Source organism: Scomber scombrus, chromosome 10 (assembly GCF_963691925.1).
Source record: "Scomber scombrus chromosome 10, fScoSco1.1, whole genome shotgun sequence".
NCBI lineage: Eukaryota > Metazoa > Chordata > Actinopteri > Scombriformes > Scombridae > Scomber > Scomber scombrus.
Genome location: NC_084979.1, coordinates 9,384,220 through 9,401,267, shown reverse-complemented (window position 1 = coordinate 9,401,267; position 17,048 = coordinate 9,384,220). Strand labels below are relative to the sequence as shown.

Sequence of the window (17,048 nt, the reverse complement as noted above, 5' to 3'; positions counted from 1 at the left end):
GCTGTCGCTGGCTTTTAAATGCAGAGTGTTACATAAGTCTTTTTTACAGAGACGCCAATGAGTCACAGCTATGGCATATTCTGATTTCCAGTTTTGTCACCATCTGTTTTCTACCCTTTCCTCTGCTTGATGTTCTTTTGATCGAACAATTTCTCACAGTGTATGGCCTTACTTTGATCCACCATAATAGTCACAGCCTGTATAAAAACCCACTTGGTATCCCAATAAGCATCCAAATCCCATTATCCATCCAGAGTAATAATATAAACCACATCATATCCTATCAGGATGATGAAGTGGGCCTGGCCCTCTCTGTGTCGTGCCGCAAGAGCCGCACCAGCTTTTTTATTTTATTTGGCTCGATGCACTCGCATTCATGCTGGTGTTTATGAGTGGCAAATTGCTGTTTGATATCCAAATAATGTCAGAGGGGGGGATCCTCTCCTGAGTTACAGGAGCTCTGTGAAAATTGCAAGGCCCCCCCCACCTCCCCCTAGTCAGCCATGATGGATTGGTTTTAATATCGGGTGAAAGGCAAATATGCGAAGTGATTAAAGAGAGAGAGCTCTTACTGAATCTATTACCCTGCTTCGTCCCCCACATTTCTTTCTTCCTCAACAGATGCAAGATGTCTTGACAATGACGACGTCTGCTGCCTTTTGTGTTTGCCGCTTTACGAGTTGTTTTCGAGTTGTCAAGTCTCAAGCTGAAAGTAGAGTAGCTCTATTGAGGAGGATTTGATGGATTTGTAATGATTTAATGGCTCTCCAATTTGAATGCTGCTTTTATGTGTGGGATGCAGCAAGTATAGCCCAGTAGTGAGAAAGCCATACTGAAAATGTAGGTCTTTTAGTTTTCTATCAGCTTGAAAGCAAAGGAATGGAAATTGAGGTTATTATGCATTTTCTTTGATGGGTTTCAGATGTGTTGCTTTCTTTACCTCTATAAGGCTTGTACAACCTACTGACCAACTAATGTCCCTCTTTTTTCAAATCTTTTTATCCTGGTACAAAGTCCAGTATGTCCTAAATTACCCAGGCTACACTTTTCTCACATCATGACACAGATAGTTAGACTGCTGTTTGGATATTTTCTATTCTGCACCTCTCCTGGCTGCTAACTCTAAGGCAGTGATAGCTGTGGGCAGTAGAGGGCAATGTTGTGCCTCAGACAGCACAGACGGAGGAGTCGAGAGACTGGAGGAGACAGAGAGAAATGTGCATCCTTCTGCATTGTCTCTCACTGTGATCACTCCATCTGAACTCCCTGCCTTCACTGGGAGCCAGTGGTTTCTTCTCATATGTGCAACATTATCAAGCCGACAGCTGGGCTTTGGAGAAAAGGCCAAGTTTTGTTCCTGTCCAAGCAACCTCTGTTTTTCTAGGTCTCTGAATGCTTTTTGGCATGATGTAGGTAGCACCGCACAGAATAAACTCAGAAAAACACACACGCACACATACACACACACACACACAGGCATATTTTATTCTATCCTTTAGTCCTCTTTTCCCCTCTCTTAACCTAAAGTAACCCATACACTAACATTCTCACCCGAACCTGAACCTTAAACCAAATAACTCCAAAGCCAAGTGGACTACTATATGTTGGGTTCCCACAGTGTGATTTAAAAAAACAAAACAATACCCCTATCCACCATTCACACCAACACATGCGCAGCCTTATTACATGACTTCAAAGCACTGAAAGCCAGAACAAGATAGCGTTTCACCGATGGGAAAACATTTGAACATCAGTCATGCAATTCATCTGCTTTTGTTTCTTCAATAGTTTTCCTCTAAAGAACAAACTGGTTTCAAAGTGAAGAATCCCACATGGTTCAAACTTAGGCTCGTAGTAATGAATTTATGGCAGTGGACATATTCATTCTGCAAAGCATACTTTTTTCCTTAAAGTGTACAATAGGTTGCTAAATTTAAGCTGTCAGCGCTGTAATGAAGCCAGAGTTAAAGCTTCCGCCCCTCCCATTTTTGCCTTGCTCTCTAAAAGCAGACACAAACTCCAGAAAGGCTGGCTCAGCTGAAGAAAGAAAAAAACCCCCACCTCTTTTGACTCTGGTATATTTGTTATTGTGTGCTATATGCAGTGTTTCTACAGTCTCCCACGTATGATTGCACACATGATTCACATCTATTCAAGCGAGTCCATTCAGCTGTCACGTAGAAAGGAGCTCTGCCCTTTTCTCCAGAGTTTAGACAAAAGGTGAGATAACCTAACTCTCACTACAACTCTTAATTTCACTGAAGACAATTAGAGAGTAAATTATGTTTCTCCCTGCTGATATTTCTTATGCGTCTCAGCCCGGATACAAGCTAACATCTGCGATGGAACGGGCCCACTGATTCAGTCTGTACTATCTAGCTTAGGTGGTTTCTGAATAATACTGCTCCTCTAATTGTCTTGTAGATTATAAACAGCATTTGTTTTCTCAGGTAACCATGTCCGGGTTTACACAAATAGCATCAGCAAAGACTCCATCTTTTGCATTGCAATTGCTGTACAGGCACAACTGGTTCTATTTTATCTCATTGATGCATTTTACATCATAAATCACATCACTTTCCTCTCAGTCATGACTCAGTCAGATCAGAACATGCTGACATTATACACATACCACATGAATGAGCACCACTTTTTTCAGTTGAGGCAGCATCTCTGAAGTCCATCATAGATAAACATCCATAAATCAACCAAAAATGTATGTAACAAGATGCTCTTCATTACTTAAGATCCAGCCTAACAAGCATCACGTGTTCTTCATTTAGTCATTGTTATCTGTTTAGATGATGTATCATGAATTTTTGTGCCGATTTTCCAAAATACAGAGAAATACAGGACAGAAATACAGTAAAAAGTGGACTGAGGTGAACCTCAACCTAACTCAGGGGAGACTCTTGGTAGACTGTTATGACCTGAGGGTCACACGATGGATGATGACAGCTGAAGTCATCAGTAGGCTAGTTTTTGGTAGTCTTGCTATCTTGTCTACTTAGATTAGAGTGAAAAGTAGTAAAATTCTGTGCAACTGCTTCTACTGCACAGTTCATTATTGTGTCACCTCAATTTAGTTTTGACAAACTGCAAAAACTGTAATGTGAAAACAATGATCATTAGAAACAAACTGAAGACTTGTAGAAAGCAAACTTCCCTACAAAATATGATACTCATGCAAACATTACTTTTAGTCAATTAGCTTTTGAAAACCACATGAGGATCCAAATACTGATAGCAGCACCAACTGTCCTGGAGCAATACGGTTCTGACGGATCAGGAACGAGAACCAATTTAAGACCAGTCCTTGGCACCCATCTCTGCTGCCATCAGAAGTAATTAACTGTTACACAATGGAGAAACTAACATTGCCTTAAAACAATGATTAACTACAGTATGAAGCACAATATCTGTGTGAAGCATCAATGTTCATTCTTGACCTCGGAAATCGTTTGATGAAACAATCTCAACTCAAGGCCTGCTGGGAGTTTGACTTCTACGATGTCAGTTAACCTGCAGTAAGAGACAGTAACGGATCTGACTAGAGATACCACACCAGCATACGATTTGTCCGTATACTCAAAGCCATTATCATTGTCATTTAGAAAACAAACTACTTGTTCTTCTTTTAAGTAGGCTGTTTTAATCAATTTGGCCTGCCATTATTATTTTAATAAATGGACCTTTTATTAGGATAACTAAGTGAAAGTGAAACCGTGTGGGTGGTGTTTGCTCTGATGGTGCAATTATCACCTGTTGTTTTGTATGTGTGGTGTACACTTTGTAGCCTATGGGGCTCTTCAACCTGTTGCTATAGCTTTACATAACTGCTTTAACTGAGGAGTTTTCATAAAAAAAGACTGAGTAGACCAGCTTTTTACATAGGAGGTATATTCATAATATTTTCCTGCCATATACACACATGAATGACACCACAGAGATAAATCATCAACAGCAAATGTGCTGCCTCGCTGTGTATGTGCTCAGTTTAATTTTGCAATTCATGCATCACACCTGGTTTGAAAGTGTTGCCTGTTGGAAATGTGTATTGCTGCAATTATGGCACCCATCTGTAAACCATCACATTTAAAGCAGAATGTTTTTAAAACTTGTTCGTCAGCTGCGGGTGCAACAGCAGGTGATGTTAATGCGCTCTGCTAGTTCCTAGTCTGTTATTGGGCGCACATTGTGTATTACACACAGCTGTATTTGCTGTGTTATATTGTACTGTTGCATTATTATTTTTTCCATATTTGAATGGATGGCTGTGTAGATAATATATTCAATCTGTGGAGGCCTTCTCTCCATTTAACATTCAGCTTCTTTCTGCATTTCTTGAGGACAGGCATTCATGGCTTGGTTGTGAAATTGCCTGTGCTGTATATACTGCTTATCATTCATTTCTTATTTTTCATGAACACAATTACATATTAACAGAAATAACTTTTCTAAACACTACCACCAATGTGGAACATCTACTGGTAGGTTTAGACTTTTCATACCAACGACTGAAAAAAAGATTAAAAAAAAAAAAAGGCTGAAAATACTCCCTCTCTGCTAAAAAATGTATTTTTCTTCTTGTTCCTGCAGTTTGATGCTTGACCTTCACTGTGTGCAGAATGATTTATGTGCAGAGTTTGACACTGGAAGGCTGTTTTCACATCCATCTATTGAAGAGGGAAAGTGTCTCTGTGCTAACCGTAATTCTGAGTTTCTGCTGTGTACCTGTGAGCATGATTTGTGACATCACAACTTGTTTTCAAGCCAATTGTGGTCGGTTATGCAACTTACACAAGTGTGATGTGAAAACTTTCAGTGCACAAACACTGAGAATGGACTTCATCTTGTGTCCAGCAGTTTAACTTCGGAAATGAAAAGATATTTACACGTTCATATATTCTTCAATTAGTAATGAGGGTTAAAAGTGTCATTTTAAGAATTTTAACAACACAATTAAATATTTTGGGGACAACCCATATCAGAATCAAAATATAGTATTTTTTTTATCTGTACACATGTTTGAAGAGGATCTTTAAATTTCTTACTGTTTACAAATTCCATGAAAATTCAAAGACTAAAACCAACAATGAAAAGATCCCACTAGTATTGCTTATGTTCCTCTGTGCCATAGAGCTCAACTGATGTCCAAAACGGATCATCACTAACACAACAATAAGCCACGCTGTTGCATGGGGTGGCATGTTCTATCATTACCACGAGCACGCACAGTATAGATTGTTTTGAGTCAATCCCAAATGAACTGTCCACCAACTGTGCACCAAATGTGTATATATCTGCAGCTGAAAATAGTCCCCAACAAATCCATAGTTTCCCCCTCTTCCAGTTTTGTCTTCAAATGACTACAGTGCACAGGTGTTTTAGGAAATTACAGAGCATAAAAAAAATGTGTGACTTGTTTTGAAAGATTTCCGTCTACAATAGGAACAAATGGTCTTAGGGGCTGAGTGCCATGGAAAACATTAAGAGACAGACAAAGCATAGTTGATTCTTCTTCTTTCATGAGTTTTGTTTACAACCAGAGAACAAAGAATAACTGCAGCCTTATCCACACACTCAATTGTGTTCCGGTATGAATGCTCATTAGCCCAAAATGGCCCGGAGGAGTCGTGCATGCCTCGTTTTGAAGTGCTAAGTGCTCAGATAAATGGCCAGCAGTAAAACAAGAGCCTGTATTGAGTCTTGTTATGTTCAGTCTTCCATTCTCTGTTTTCTTTTACAAGGCATGGCACTTCCTACAGTAAATGTAGCGAGCCTATGAAACCCTTCTGTGTGAAAGCAATATGATTGATGGACAAAGGAGCAGCACAGGCAGGCCTTCAGCTTACCTCGGTGCTTAATTCCTTCTCCCAACTGGCATGCCACACTAAGAGATATACACTTCAATTATACATGGGGATGGTGCGGGCGAAGACTGCGCTGGCTTGCCTGAGAACTGATCAATATTTCAGGTCCGAGGGGACCAAACATCTAGCAGAGCAGCTGCTGCTTAACAGCTTTACACACTGGAGTGGCACACACCCTGTAATACACAGCCATATACTGTGTGTGTATGTGTGTCTGAGATCGAGGGAATTCAAGGGCCACAAGAGCTACTGCCGAGGTGACAGTAGGGAGAGATGAGAGCTGCGGGGAGGTGTTAGGTGTGTGTGTGTGTGTGTGTATTTGTATTGACTCGAATCTTGACTGTTCTTTCTCCATTCCTATCTCATTTCTCTTTCTGTTAGACCCTTTTTTCCCTCTACACACACACACACACACACACACACACACACACACACACACACACACACACACACACACACACACACACACACACACACACACACACACACACACACACACACACACCTATCAGCTCTCCCCGGGGTGTGTACTGCCTGTGTGTGGGGTAGACAGAGAAAGAGAGAAAGAAAGTGAATCTGTCTGTCTTGTACTTTGTTGTTCTAGCCTTTGACATGTCAGTTCCAACTTTACCTTTTTGAATCTGATGTCTGGCAGTCTTCCTTCACTTCCTTTTTTATTGTTGTGTTTTTCTTCCATTCCTACCTTATTGTGATGCATCTCCAGCGTCCACACGCAGAGCCCGCCGATTGTCTCTGAGGCATTTCAGGCAGGATTTACAAAATGTCAGGAGACCAAAACCTGGGTGACAAACTAAGACTTTACCCAGGGAGAGCTGAGATCTGTCGTCGGCAAAGCTGTGGGTGTTGTAGAATGCAGGATCTTTAGATTTTCTTGGAGTCGGGGACGAGGCAGCAAACACTAGAGGCAGAGGCACTGAAGCTAAAAAGGAAGGATGGGGACTCTGGGAAAAGGTTATGGGAGTTGTGCTGATTAGGAGGGTTTTCATTTTGTGCAAGCATGTATTATGGGAACTGGAATTAGTGTTGAAGCTGGCAATATGTTTGGACCATCATTGAAGCAATCTTAACTTTAAGGAAAATGTCACTGTTACCGTTTGGTTAATATATCATCTGCCTCAGACCGGCCTTGGCTATGATCCAGGGCGTAACAGCTGTCATGTAAGTCACAGTCGACACTCCCTCTGCTTTCAGGACCTTAGTCGCTTTTCAACTTCATTTGTTATCCCCGAGTCAGTTTGGAGTCATCATCCATCTTTGTCAGAGCCTGTCTTCCCCATTTTGTATCTAGAGATTTTGCTTGTTTGTGTCAGGTTGTACCAGAGGGGTTTCAGATAAGTAGCATGTGTATTAAAACAGAGCTGCAACTATCAGCTATTTTCCATTGTTGATTAATCTCCAGATTATTTTACTTGAATCATCGATTTATTGTTTGGTTTATAAAACATTAGAAGACAATGAAAAATGCCAAAATCCTCAAATGTCTTGTTTTATATGACTAACAGTCCTAAAACTCCCAAATAGTGAATTCACTCTAATGTAAGGCCAAGAAAAGCAATTAATTCTTATATTTAAAGACCCAGAACTATATTTGTTTTAACTGTAATTTAAATGATTAATCAATTGACCAATCGATTAATCATTCCAGCTCTAGATTCAATTACAGTCAGAGTTGCATAGATGCAAATCCACATAATGGCTCATAATATAAAGTGTTTTTTGTGAGAGAAGCAAATGACTCAAATAAAATGCACAGCAGTGTGTGGTATTGATGTGTAGCTAAATGATACTGCTGCAGTGTGGCAAGATGGTCAGCCATGATACTAGTCATAGATGTAGCACTGCCAGATAGTGGACCTGGAGCCAGGACAACAAGATAGACTTCAAATGAGACTCCATTCAGTCAGACAGAGGGGTGATTCCAGATAAGGACTTTTGTACTGTTCACTAAACATTTGGCCTTTCACCCAGTAACCAAAATGACATAATGGTAGGAGTGGTTTTTCATTACTGATGACACATGAAGAAATATGATAAAGGGCCATGGCATGTGGTTGAAAGAACTGGCAAAGCTAGTAAGCAGGCGTTCATGCACTTTCAACTGATTTGTTTTACTTTCCTGTGTTGTAGTTTTGGAAGGATTTAGAAATTGAATAATAATTAATTATTTAAATGTATTTGCTATTTCTGTCACACTTATCGTAAAGAGAAACAAAGATGGTATACTGTATATTCTGTCAGTACAAGTTATGATTATAAAGGGCCCAAAATGTTGATGAAATGAAAATAGCCAATAGCTTTCATTGCATGTAATTAGTGTGGACTGAGAATTCTTGGTGATTTTTATATGTTGGACTCTTCCTCATACAAACCTCTTTCTTTCTCTGTTCGTTTATAATTGTGTCATTCTCTACTGGTCTCATAATTGTGGTACACCCCCAGCATGATATTTTCATTTAAATCAGGAGCCATCAGATCAAACAATGTAAGAAGAGTATGAATTCAATGCCAGCTTTCAGTACTTTTGCTGAGCGCCATAAAAGTATTGAAGTTCATCTCAGTTGTATACATGCAGGCCAAGAATCCTGCATTTTCAATGGAAATAAAAGGTTTGTAATTTCTAAATAGCTGTTCAAAATTCTCTGTAGTCAAAAAGAGTGTAGGATGGAGATTTCTGAAAAAGGAGATTAACTGCTCTATGAAAGTCCTTGCTGGATAGAAATCGCATCACTGTCACCCTCATTCCTTGGAGGGATTCCACATAATTGGGCTGTTTCTCCAGTAATTGCTGCAGCCGTCTCATCTTTAGCTGATAGATCAGCTTTTCCCCGTCCTCCACCTGCTCTTTCTCTCTCTCTCTCTCTCTCTCTCTCTCTCTCTCTCACTCTGTTTTGTCCTCATGACATAAACTTTCATATCGAATCACTTAAAAAAAACAAAAAAACGTAAGCCACATTGCACACCTCAGCACACCCTAGCTTTTACCATCTTTTCTCTTTTTTTTATTATCCCTTAGGTGATAGAAAAGAACAACTTTTCTGCTTTCAACTTCTCAATCAGCTACATTACACTTCTTGTTCTTTTTTCACCTGTCATGCTGCAGGTTGTCAGTAGCTGTCTCCTCACCTTCCTACATCTCTGATCGCACAAAATGGGCTTCCTCACAGAGTATTGAGATCCAAGAGTGTATCACGGTAATGGTAACATGTAGGCGATGATCATTTGTTTAAGGGTCCAAATTGACGAACTACATTGCTCATCATTGCTGTTGACATATTAGTGAATGAGACCCGAACTGTCTTAGATACTCCCAAATGGTAAGAAGGTAAGCAGTTATTAGAAGCAGTTAATTTAATGTAAAAAATAGCAGATTTAAGAGTTATGTCTGTAAGTCAGTTTCACTGCTTCAACCCCATCCATACTTATCATTTGTGACTTGACTGATTTGAATGTGTCCTTTAATTGCTCTTGCATCATGCTGCCACCAGCCTTGACATTTTCCCTCTGTTTGGGTCTAATTATCCTCCAGGCTATTTCAGACTTCATCTGACTGTCTCTTTTACGTAGGATTTCCATGGGTCAGTTCCCAGATTTTGGACCATGGAGGACCTCTTAACTTATTCTATTTAACTGTCACACGGGCCTCCCTGCCCCGGCTGTAATACAGTGACATTATTGGCTATAAGCAAGCCTGGAGCCTCCATTCCTGTCATTTTCTCTGCTTCTCTATCATCCACACCACCATCTCTCATCTCTCCTATGCTGGCGATAGTCATAGAATTTCACACCGAGAGGATTTGTGATGCTGATACCCGCTGGTTTTGTGCCTGTCAAATGACTTTCTGTATCTCTCCCTCTCTCTCTCTCTCTCCCTCCCTCCCTCCTCTCCACCTCAAGGCGTTGGCTATGCTGCCAAAACTGGTATCAAAGCATTACAGTCAAGCATCTTCGCAAGTGCATGTGTTTGCTTAGCTTCACAGAACTTTATGAGCTGAACTTAGACTTTGAGTTTTTTAGCCTTCAACAACAAAGTGTCAGGGTGAAGGCACATGGCATATAACAAATGTAGTGATACAATTGGAGCTCACAATTATATGTACACTTATAATGCATTAATGTATAATGTATTCATGTGCTTTTTTTCTACGCTTTAAGACAGCAGCCTTTATTCACACACACCCACGCAGTCACATGCATTCACACAGTTATATGCATCACATGTGGATTGCTAAAACACAGGCATGCAGACATGTGTTGCTGGCCTATTTTCGAAGTCCCAGGTAGCTGACACTAGTGCTCCCAGGCAGCATGTTGGCTTAATGGAAATGCTCTGTGTGCTTTTCTTTTGGGAATCCTCCAGGGCTTAAAAAAACAGGGCCCTTTAAATTACACTCCAGTTGCTCTGGACCTCTCTATGCAAAACCGTTGCTCATTTGCAGCCTCTTCGTTTTGTGCAATGCCCCCCCCTTCAGTGCTTGCCCAGTTGCCCACAAGTCGAGCATTTGAATGACCACCTCGAGAGGGCAGGAAGAATTAGCTTCAGCTTTTACACTCTCATAGCACTGTGAGAGGTTCATAATTGCTTGTTTAGCACCATTAGCCAGTAATAGGACTCTATAAATCTATTACACAAGTTTTTGTTAATATTTTCGAAGGGCAAGCCCCATACATTACAAAGCACTTATTACTCACTAATGCTTGTAATACAATTCTCTATCTCTCAGTGGACTATAAGACAACTTCATGTTACAAAAATGTCTGTCAGACCAGTTTATTGCTTTTGAAGGTTCACAGTCATTCAGGTCATGGTGTATCCAGAAGGGCTGAGTCAAGGGCAGCTGTACTTGCTTTAGATTCATAAAGAAATGTCGCTTGTCATCCAAAGGTCTACTCCAACCCTGACAGATTGGCAGGGCGTCCCAAACATTTAACATCTGTGAGCTTGTTTACACCTTGAAAGTCATTTAGGTCACACATGGTTCATTAGTCCTATAACCTCTCCTCCTCACCACCATCCCAACTCTATCAACCAGCCCCCACACAAACTGGCAAAGCTTATACAGTTTTTCTGTCAAACCTAACTTTTTTCCCCCCTCAAGGATAGTTTGATAAAAGTTGCTGATGAAGGTGAATCAGACTATCTTACCAGGATATACTGTATTTCTTACCCACAGTCAGACCAAATAACACCACTTAACTCTGGGACAGACCTAAACTACTGGACAGTAATCCAGCACCACCAAAAAGAGCCACATGGATCTAGTGTAATGTTGATATTGTAACTAGCTGAGCTGTAGATGTATTAATGTCCGGTAATTGTCTGTTCAGGTGGTTTAGTCAAATGAACCCGGTCAACTTGTTTGAACACAGGATTGGTCCCAAAGTGTGGCATAGGCACATCCAATCCACTCTCTTTATCCCTCTATCTTTTTTGTAGTGTACCTTTGGATCCTACAAACATCGCTCCCTCACACTTTCAGTTCTCTGTCAGCCCCCCCCCTCCCCCTCCAGTAGCTGCAGACAGACTGGTTGTCGGGGAGTGACAGTGACTTCAAGCTACATGCATCCGTGCTGATGATGTTTTAATGTCACCCTATCACTGTTTGCCCCTTTTTACTTGAGTTGTCGGGGGGGTGGATATTTACCCCTACGAGAATCGATTACAGCTTTGTTGACAGTCGCTGCAGAGTATAACCTCTCATTAGGTCCGACATATGCTGCGCCCGGCGTTGCTGCCGATGCAAGCTGTTTCCTCAATGACATCTCTCAGTGATCCTGTGGCGTTGGGAAGGAGCAAGATGTCATAACATTGCCTTAACATAAAGTTTTGTTTTTGTTTTGTTTTTGTTTTTTTTTGGGGGGGGGGGGGGGTTGGGGTTTGCAAAATTGCTCAATTCTCTCAAACATTTGTATACGATCAATAAATGATCTTAAACAAACCTCCTTTTGAAGGCTTTTACTGTGTTACAGCTGCAGGTAGTGCTGAACAACAGCAAGGGATGAATGACCTTCATTGACAAATCATAGCAAAGCTGTGAGGATAAGAAAACATTACATTCAATATTAAGAACTGAAACATAGCAGTGTCATAATGGAGCTGAAGATATCCCTCTATTTATGTTTGAAGCAGTTATTTGATTATGACCACCTGCTCTGTCGATACAGTTGGCCCAAAACAACATCAGCCTGGATCTTAACAGCCTGGATCTTAACAGCACAGGTCAGTGAGGAAATGTCAAGCTGGAAAAACATAAAAGTACCCTTAATGCAGGACAAGGTGCAACTAAAGCATGCTGCATATTGCCACGATCACAGAAAAACAATAGAAATCAGCTCAGCAGCAACTCTAAAACTTTCCATCATAAGATCCTTTTGGGTAAAAATATTCAATCCAAACACTTGACACTATTTTATCCTTAGTTCAGCTTTTCTGTCTCAAAATATTCACAACCAGTCGTGTCTGTTTTTGACTACATCCTTCTGTAAAACAGAATTATTGCAAATTGAGCAAGTGAGATATTTGCTCTGTGGGGATAGTGCTTTTTTTTTTTTTTTTTTTGCTATATATTGGAACAGAATCAATTTGGAGGAGTATCAAAGCAGAGAGGCAGATGAAAAAGGAATTCTACCTTTGAATTGGAAATCCGTCATGAACAATGTCCATGTTTGGATCGCTCTGAGACTGCAGTCTGTCTTTGACCACAATGCAAATTCCACATTATCACAAAGGGGGGAGTGAGGGGGGACTTGGGTGAACATGATAGAAAATATGAACCCCCTCCCCACCCCCGTCCTGCATCAGTCTCTTGTTTATACAGCTTGGGATAGGTTCAAGAGAAGTTCATTCAAAGATGAGGCTTTGATTTAAGGTAGGAAGGAAATAAACAAATAAGCTGAGTGAAAGTAAAGTTTTCGGTCCCTGAATACTGAATGACATGCGTCTTAGGATGGGTGATTTTATTTTTACTTTCTCTGCTCAGTATATGAATAAATTCTCAATAACTGAGACAAATGCAGATGTCAGATTATAGAAAAAAATGTAATAAAATTTCACAAATGACTTTTCTCTCAGAGTTTTCACTGATAGCTCGGCAGACTCAGCTTTTGTGTTTAGTTACTGGACCTTGTTACTCACCCATTCTGTATCGGTTGCCCATGCTGACAAGACCATGCTGGAAAAAAATGGTTAGTGCTGAATCACTTCTAGCAGGAAACTTTCATCTTAGCAGACAGACCAGTTTGTGAGCTGTTTTATGAATCTCGGCATCCTTGCCGGCAAGGCCAAGTCCAGTGAACACATAAAAAACAAGCAAACAGACAAATAACTAAATCAAACCTTTGCTAGACAGGTATCTGTGCTTCTATCGTTTTCCATTTGTATTCCGCAGTGTTTGTATCTGGACAACTGGTAATTTAAACTCACTGTGCACTGAGATAAAAGACTGATAAGGCTGAAATAAAAATGCCTCCAAGGTTTTGAATTTGAATACAAGGCTCTGTGGTGGCTGATAGCTGGGTCTAAAGATGTACACGCTCTGCCACAGTGGGTCAGGAAGAATTGGCTCTGTATTTCAAGCAAGCTCATGTCTACTTATACCATTTTTTCATTGATGTTGTCATGTTCTTCTTTATGTTTTTGAAAAAAAAGAAGGCTTTATTGTGCTCGTGGAACAGCGGATCACAGAGAATTTCTGTGTCCCTTTATCATATTCAGGCCTTTGTGCATATAAATCAGTGTGTCTCGGCTGTAGGTAGGCTATTATTTCCAATTTGAATGGCAGATCAGAGTCTGTAAAATTGCACCTACTTGACTCAGACTGCAAACAGGCTACAAGAGGTTTGACTGTCTCTCCTGAACTTGTGTAAAAATAGCGAGCAAATCAACCCCCCCCCCCGCATAACTCTAAAGACTGTCCTCACAAGAAGGACATAACCACCTCTTGAATGTGAGACTGCAGATGTCACATCCTCAACAATCAGGTATTCTTGTCAACCTTGAATGTTTGGCTCATTCTTTTTTAGAGACATGCAATATGGAGACCGACACAATGTGCCTGGCAAAACCACAGTGAATCAAAAGCAGCACAATAACTGAATGAAATAGATGGTTTTGTTAATCTTTTTAGGGATATTGACTAACAAGGTGTACATTTCAGGATTTTGATGGAGGCAACACATTCATTCTATCAATTTTTTTGTTGGTTATTTTGTTGTACCCTAATCAATCAGTAACGAGTATTATATCAGCGTCCTGCTGATGAAAATTTCATTCAACACTACAAGGAGCAGTTTTCTCTATGTATTTTTCAGGATCTTAAATGATGTAACCACTTTTAAGATTCCCTAAAATGCTCTGATTGGTTGGTTGGTTCTTCATTGTTAAGTTATACAAGTGCACTGTAACTCATGTTATAAATGTGGCCATGAGGAGCCAAATTCAGTAAAGTCATTGTACCAGTCATCTGGAATATACTGTACGTATAACAGAGCAGCATGAAATAGGTTTGTGGCACTATAAGGTTACTGTGGTAGCATTTTTCTTTTTTGTTATTGTCCCTCTGTTGGCCCTGGGGCTATAATGGCGTAATTTTTTTTTGTGGAAAAAAATCCAGTGAAAATTGATGAGGCCTATGTGAGACTTTCAAACGTTTATTTTCAGTGTGTCTGGGTCTCCCAAGGTCAATGCCCGAATACCATATGTGTGTGATGTTCTTATATTTAAGAATTTTTTAAAATTTACTATCTCTGCATTGCAGTAACTCAAATGACAGCAACAGTTGATGCCGCATGCCAAGCTAGGTACCATGGGACCATGCACCATCTGTACTTGTTTGTATGTCATTTCACTGAAGCGGTTCTCAACATGCTGTTTATTGGACATTATTATAGTATATGTCATGTAACTCATCTCGAGCTCAGCTATTTCTGTCATATATTTGCTCTCTCCTGCACTGAAGGAGCACAACGTGTGCAGAGTAGGTCAGGCAGCATGGGTAATGCACTGCATGTATTATCCAATGAGGTTAACATATTGTTTATTCATGTTTCTCTCAGGTGTTCATTCCACATAGATCAGTTTATTTCAGTGATGCTAAGCTGCTATAAACCCTGTCCTGTGTTCTGATGCCGTTAGGAGACATGATCCTCTTCTCACTTACAGCATGTAATTGGATTCTCATATTTGTCTGCAGTAGAAAGTACTTTTTTAATTAAAGGCATTGAAATGCCTCGCTGGTAATTGTGCAAGGTACATGCTAGAGTATGTACTTATTATTGTCATGAGTGCACATGTAAAATGTGTTAGGGGTATTTATTTGTTGGAGTGTTGAAGTTTCCACCAGTTCTGTCATGTGGTAAACAAAACACCAGAAAGACAGATGCACACACTCCTAATATAACTTATTGTATGAGGATATTTACAAAAAGCTTAAGAACACGGCTTAACATAACTTTTTCTCAAGGAAAGTTGTCGTCACTATAGTGTATGGCTATAGTGTATGGCTATAGTGAGGTCAAGCTTGCAGGATGATCAATAAATTACTTCTGATCTAATCTAATAAAACCAGTGGGTAGATTATGAAAATTTAGTTATATGGCAGAAATCATAGCAAGGAATGTGCAGATCCAAGTGAAGGTGGTTGAATAATTAAAAAACAAAATCTTTTAAAATGAATTAAATACTTTATCTAATTTGCTGGGTAAAACTAACTCCAGTTCTGTGTGCCTAATTTAACAAGGTACATTAATTTGTATTGCCTAATCAGTGTGGATGTTAGCAGTTTGTTTTATGATGATATGTTGTGTGAATGCTTAGTAACCTGCTTTAAATGTTGCATTGACCTGCAGATGCCAGAGTTTGATGTTTAATTCAGTGTTCCTTTAGTCTCATTTAAAATTAACAGTCGTTTAGATCAGCGACCTTAAAAACAATCTCTATTCACTGCAGGGAGGCTTGTAAGGTCTCTTTGCTCGGCATTAGATAAAATATAATGAAATGTATAAAAGCTGTATTCCTAACAAAGTAGAGATGTGATACTGATAATGTCTGTCTTTACTCCATGTGCTGTGTGGCTCTCTAGGTCCTGTACTTCCACACGTCGCTACAGTTGCCCAGCACCGTGGTGGTCCTGGAGCTGGTGTCATTGTCACCCAGGCCAGATGGCTCTCAGCAGGCCCTGGGGCGAGGCTTCACTGTCTTGGAGCTTTTTACCAACAGGCCAGAGGCTCAGACTGCTGATGGGGACAGAAGGTGATTAGCCTTTTCTTAATTACACTCCGCCAGGGATTAATGAGGTTTCTCATGAGGATAGGACAGGTATAGTGAAAGGGCTGCTGCTTTAATAATGTCAAAAAACTACGAGCTTGTTTGGTCATGTATACTTCAATATGTTATATAATCTTTTTTCAATAATTGGTAAGTCAGTAGCAGTATTTGTCCACCTACTACAGTGGTTAAGCTGTAGTTTGGTGAGACCAGGATTTGTCGTGCTGTCAGCAGTCAAAATTCATAAGACACAGTCTGATAGTTGTTTAAGAGACTCTAATATTAGAAACATATTTATATGTAGAGACATATGGCACTTCAATTTATTCATTAGTCATTTCAAATGGTTTCACTTTGTCTCCTAGATTGAATCTACACCATGGATCACCAAGGAGCCTCCTCCATCCCCTGCTGAAGGACACTGTTGACTGTAAGGATCATTTTTATAACGTCTCTTGCTAATTGTATTACTTATTATGTCCTTTAAGTACTTGTCCCCCCAAAGTGGCTGGAGGAAAGCTGAAGGATTTTCAGTATACATGGAGTTTAGAAGCATTTATTTCTAGATGTGTGCAGCTGGAATTGTGCTTCTCCAAAAATACACGTAAATGCCTCTGAGAACATATACAGTAGGGGTGGGAATCACCAGAAGCTCCACAATACGATATTATCACGATACTTGTGTCATGATATGATATTATTGCGATTCTAAATATATTGCGATATGCTAAGATATATTGCAGTTCATTACCTTTTTCAACTGTAAGTTATGCCCCCAAAGAAAAACTTCCTCCTGCACGCTGACTGTCACCTTTGCTGACCTCACCAGAAAACAAACCAGAACCATCTAGTGGACTGAAAAAGTAGCTGATTTTATTATTTTAGTACCAAAA

At 40.0% G+C, this 17,048-nt stretch overlaps 2 protein-coding genes across 2 annotated transcripts in view; both read left to right on the top strand.

Moving 5' to 3' along the window:
* Nucleotides 1-17,048, top strand: part of LOC133987421 (L-rhamnose-binding lectin SML-like) — a 277,548-nt gene that overhangs the window by 67,309 nt on the left and 193,191 nt on the right. The gene's annotated exons all lie outside the window — the stretch shown is intronic.
* The window catches only part of nphp4 (nephronophthisis 4), a 164,583-nt gene that overhangs the window by 7,963 nt on the left and 139,572 nt on the right, over nt 1-17,048 (top strand). The window contains exons 3-4 of the mRNA XM_062427444.1: nt 15,971-16,140; nt 16,521-16,585. Of these exons, the coding sequence (XP_062283428.1) occupies nt 15,971-16,140; nt 16,521-16,585 (235 nt within the window). The remainder of the gene's footprint in view (nt 1-15,970; nt 16,141-16,520; nt 16,586-17,048) is intronic.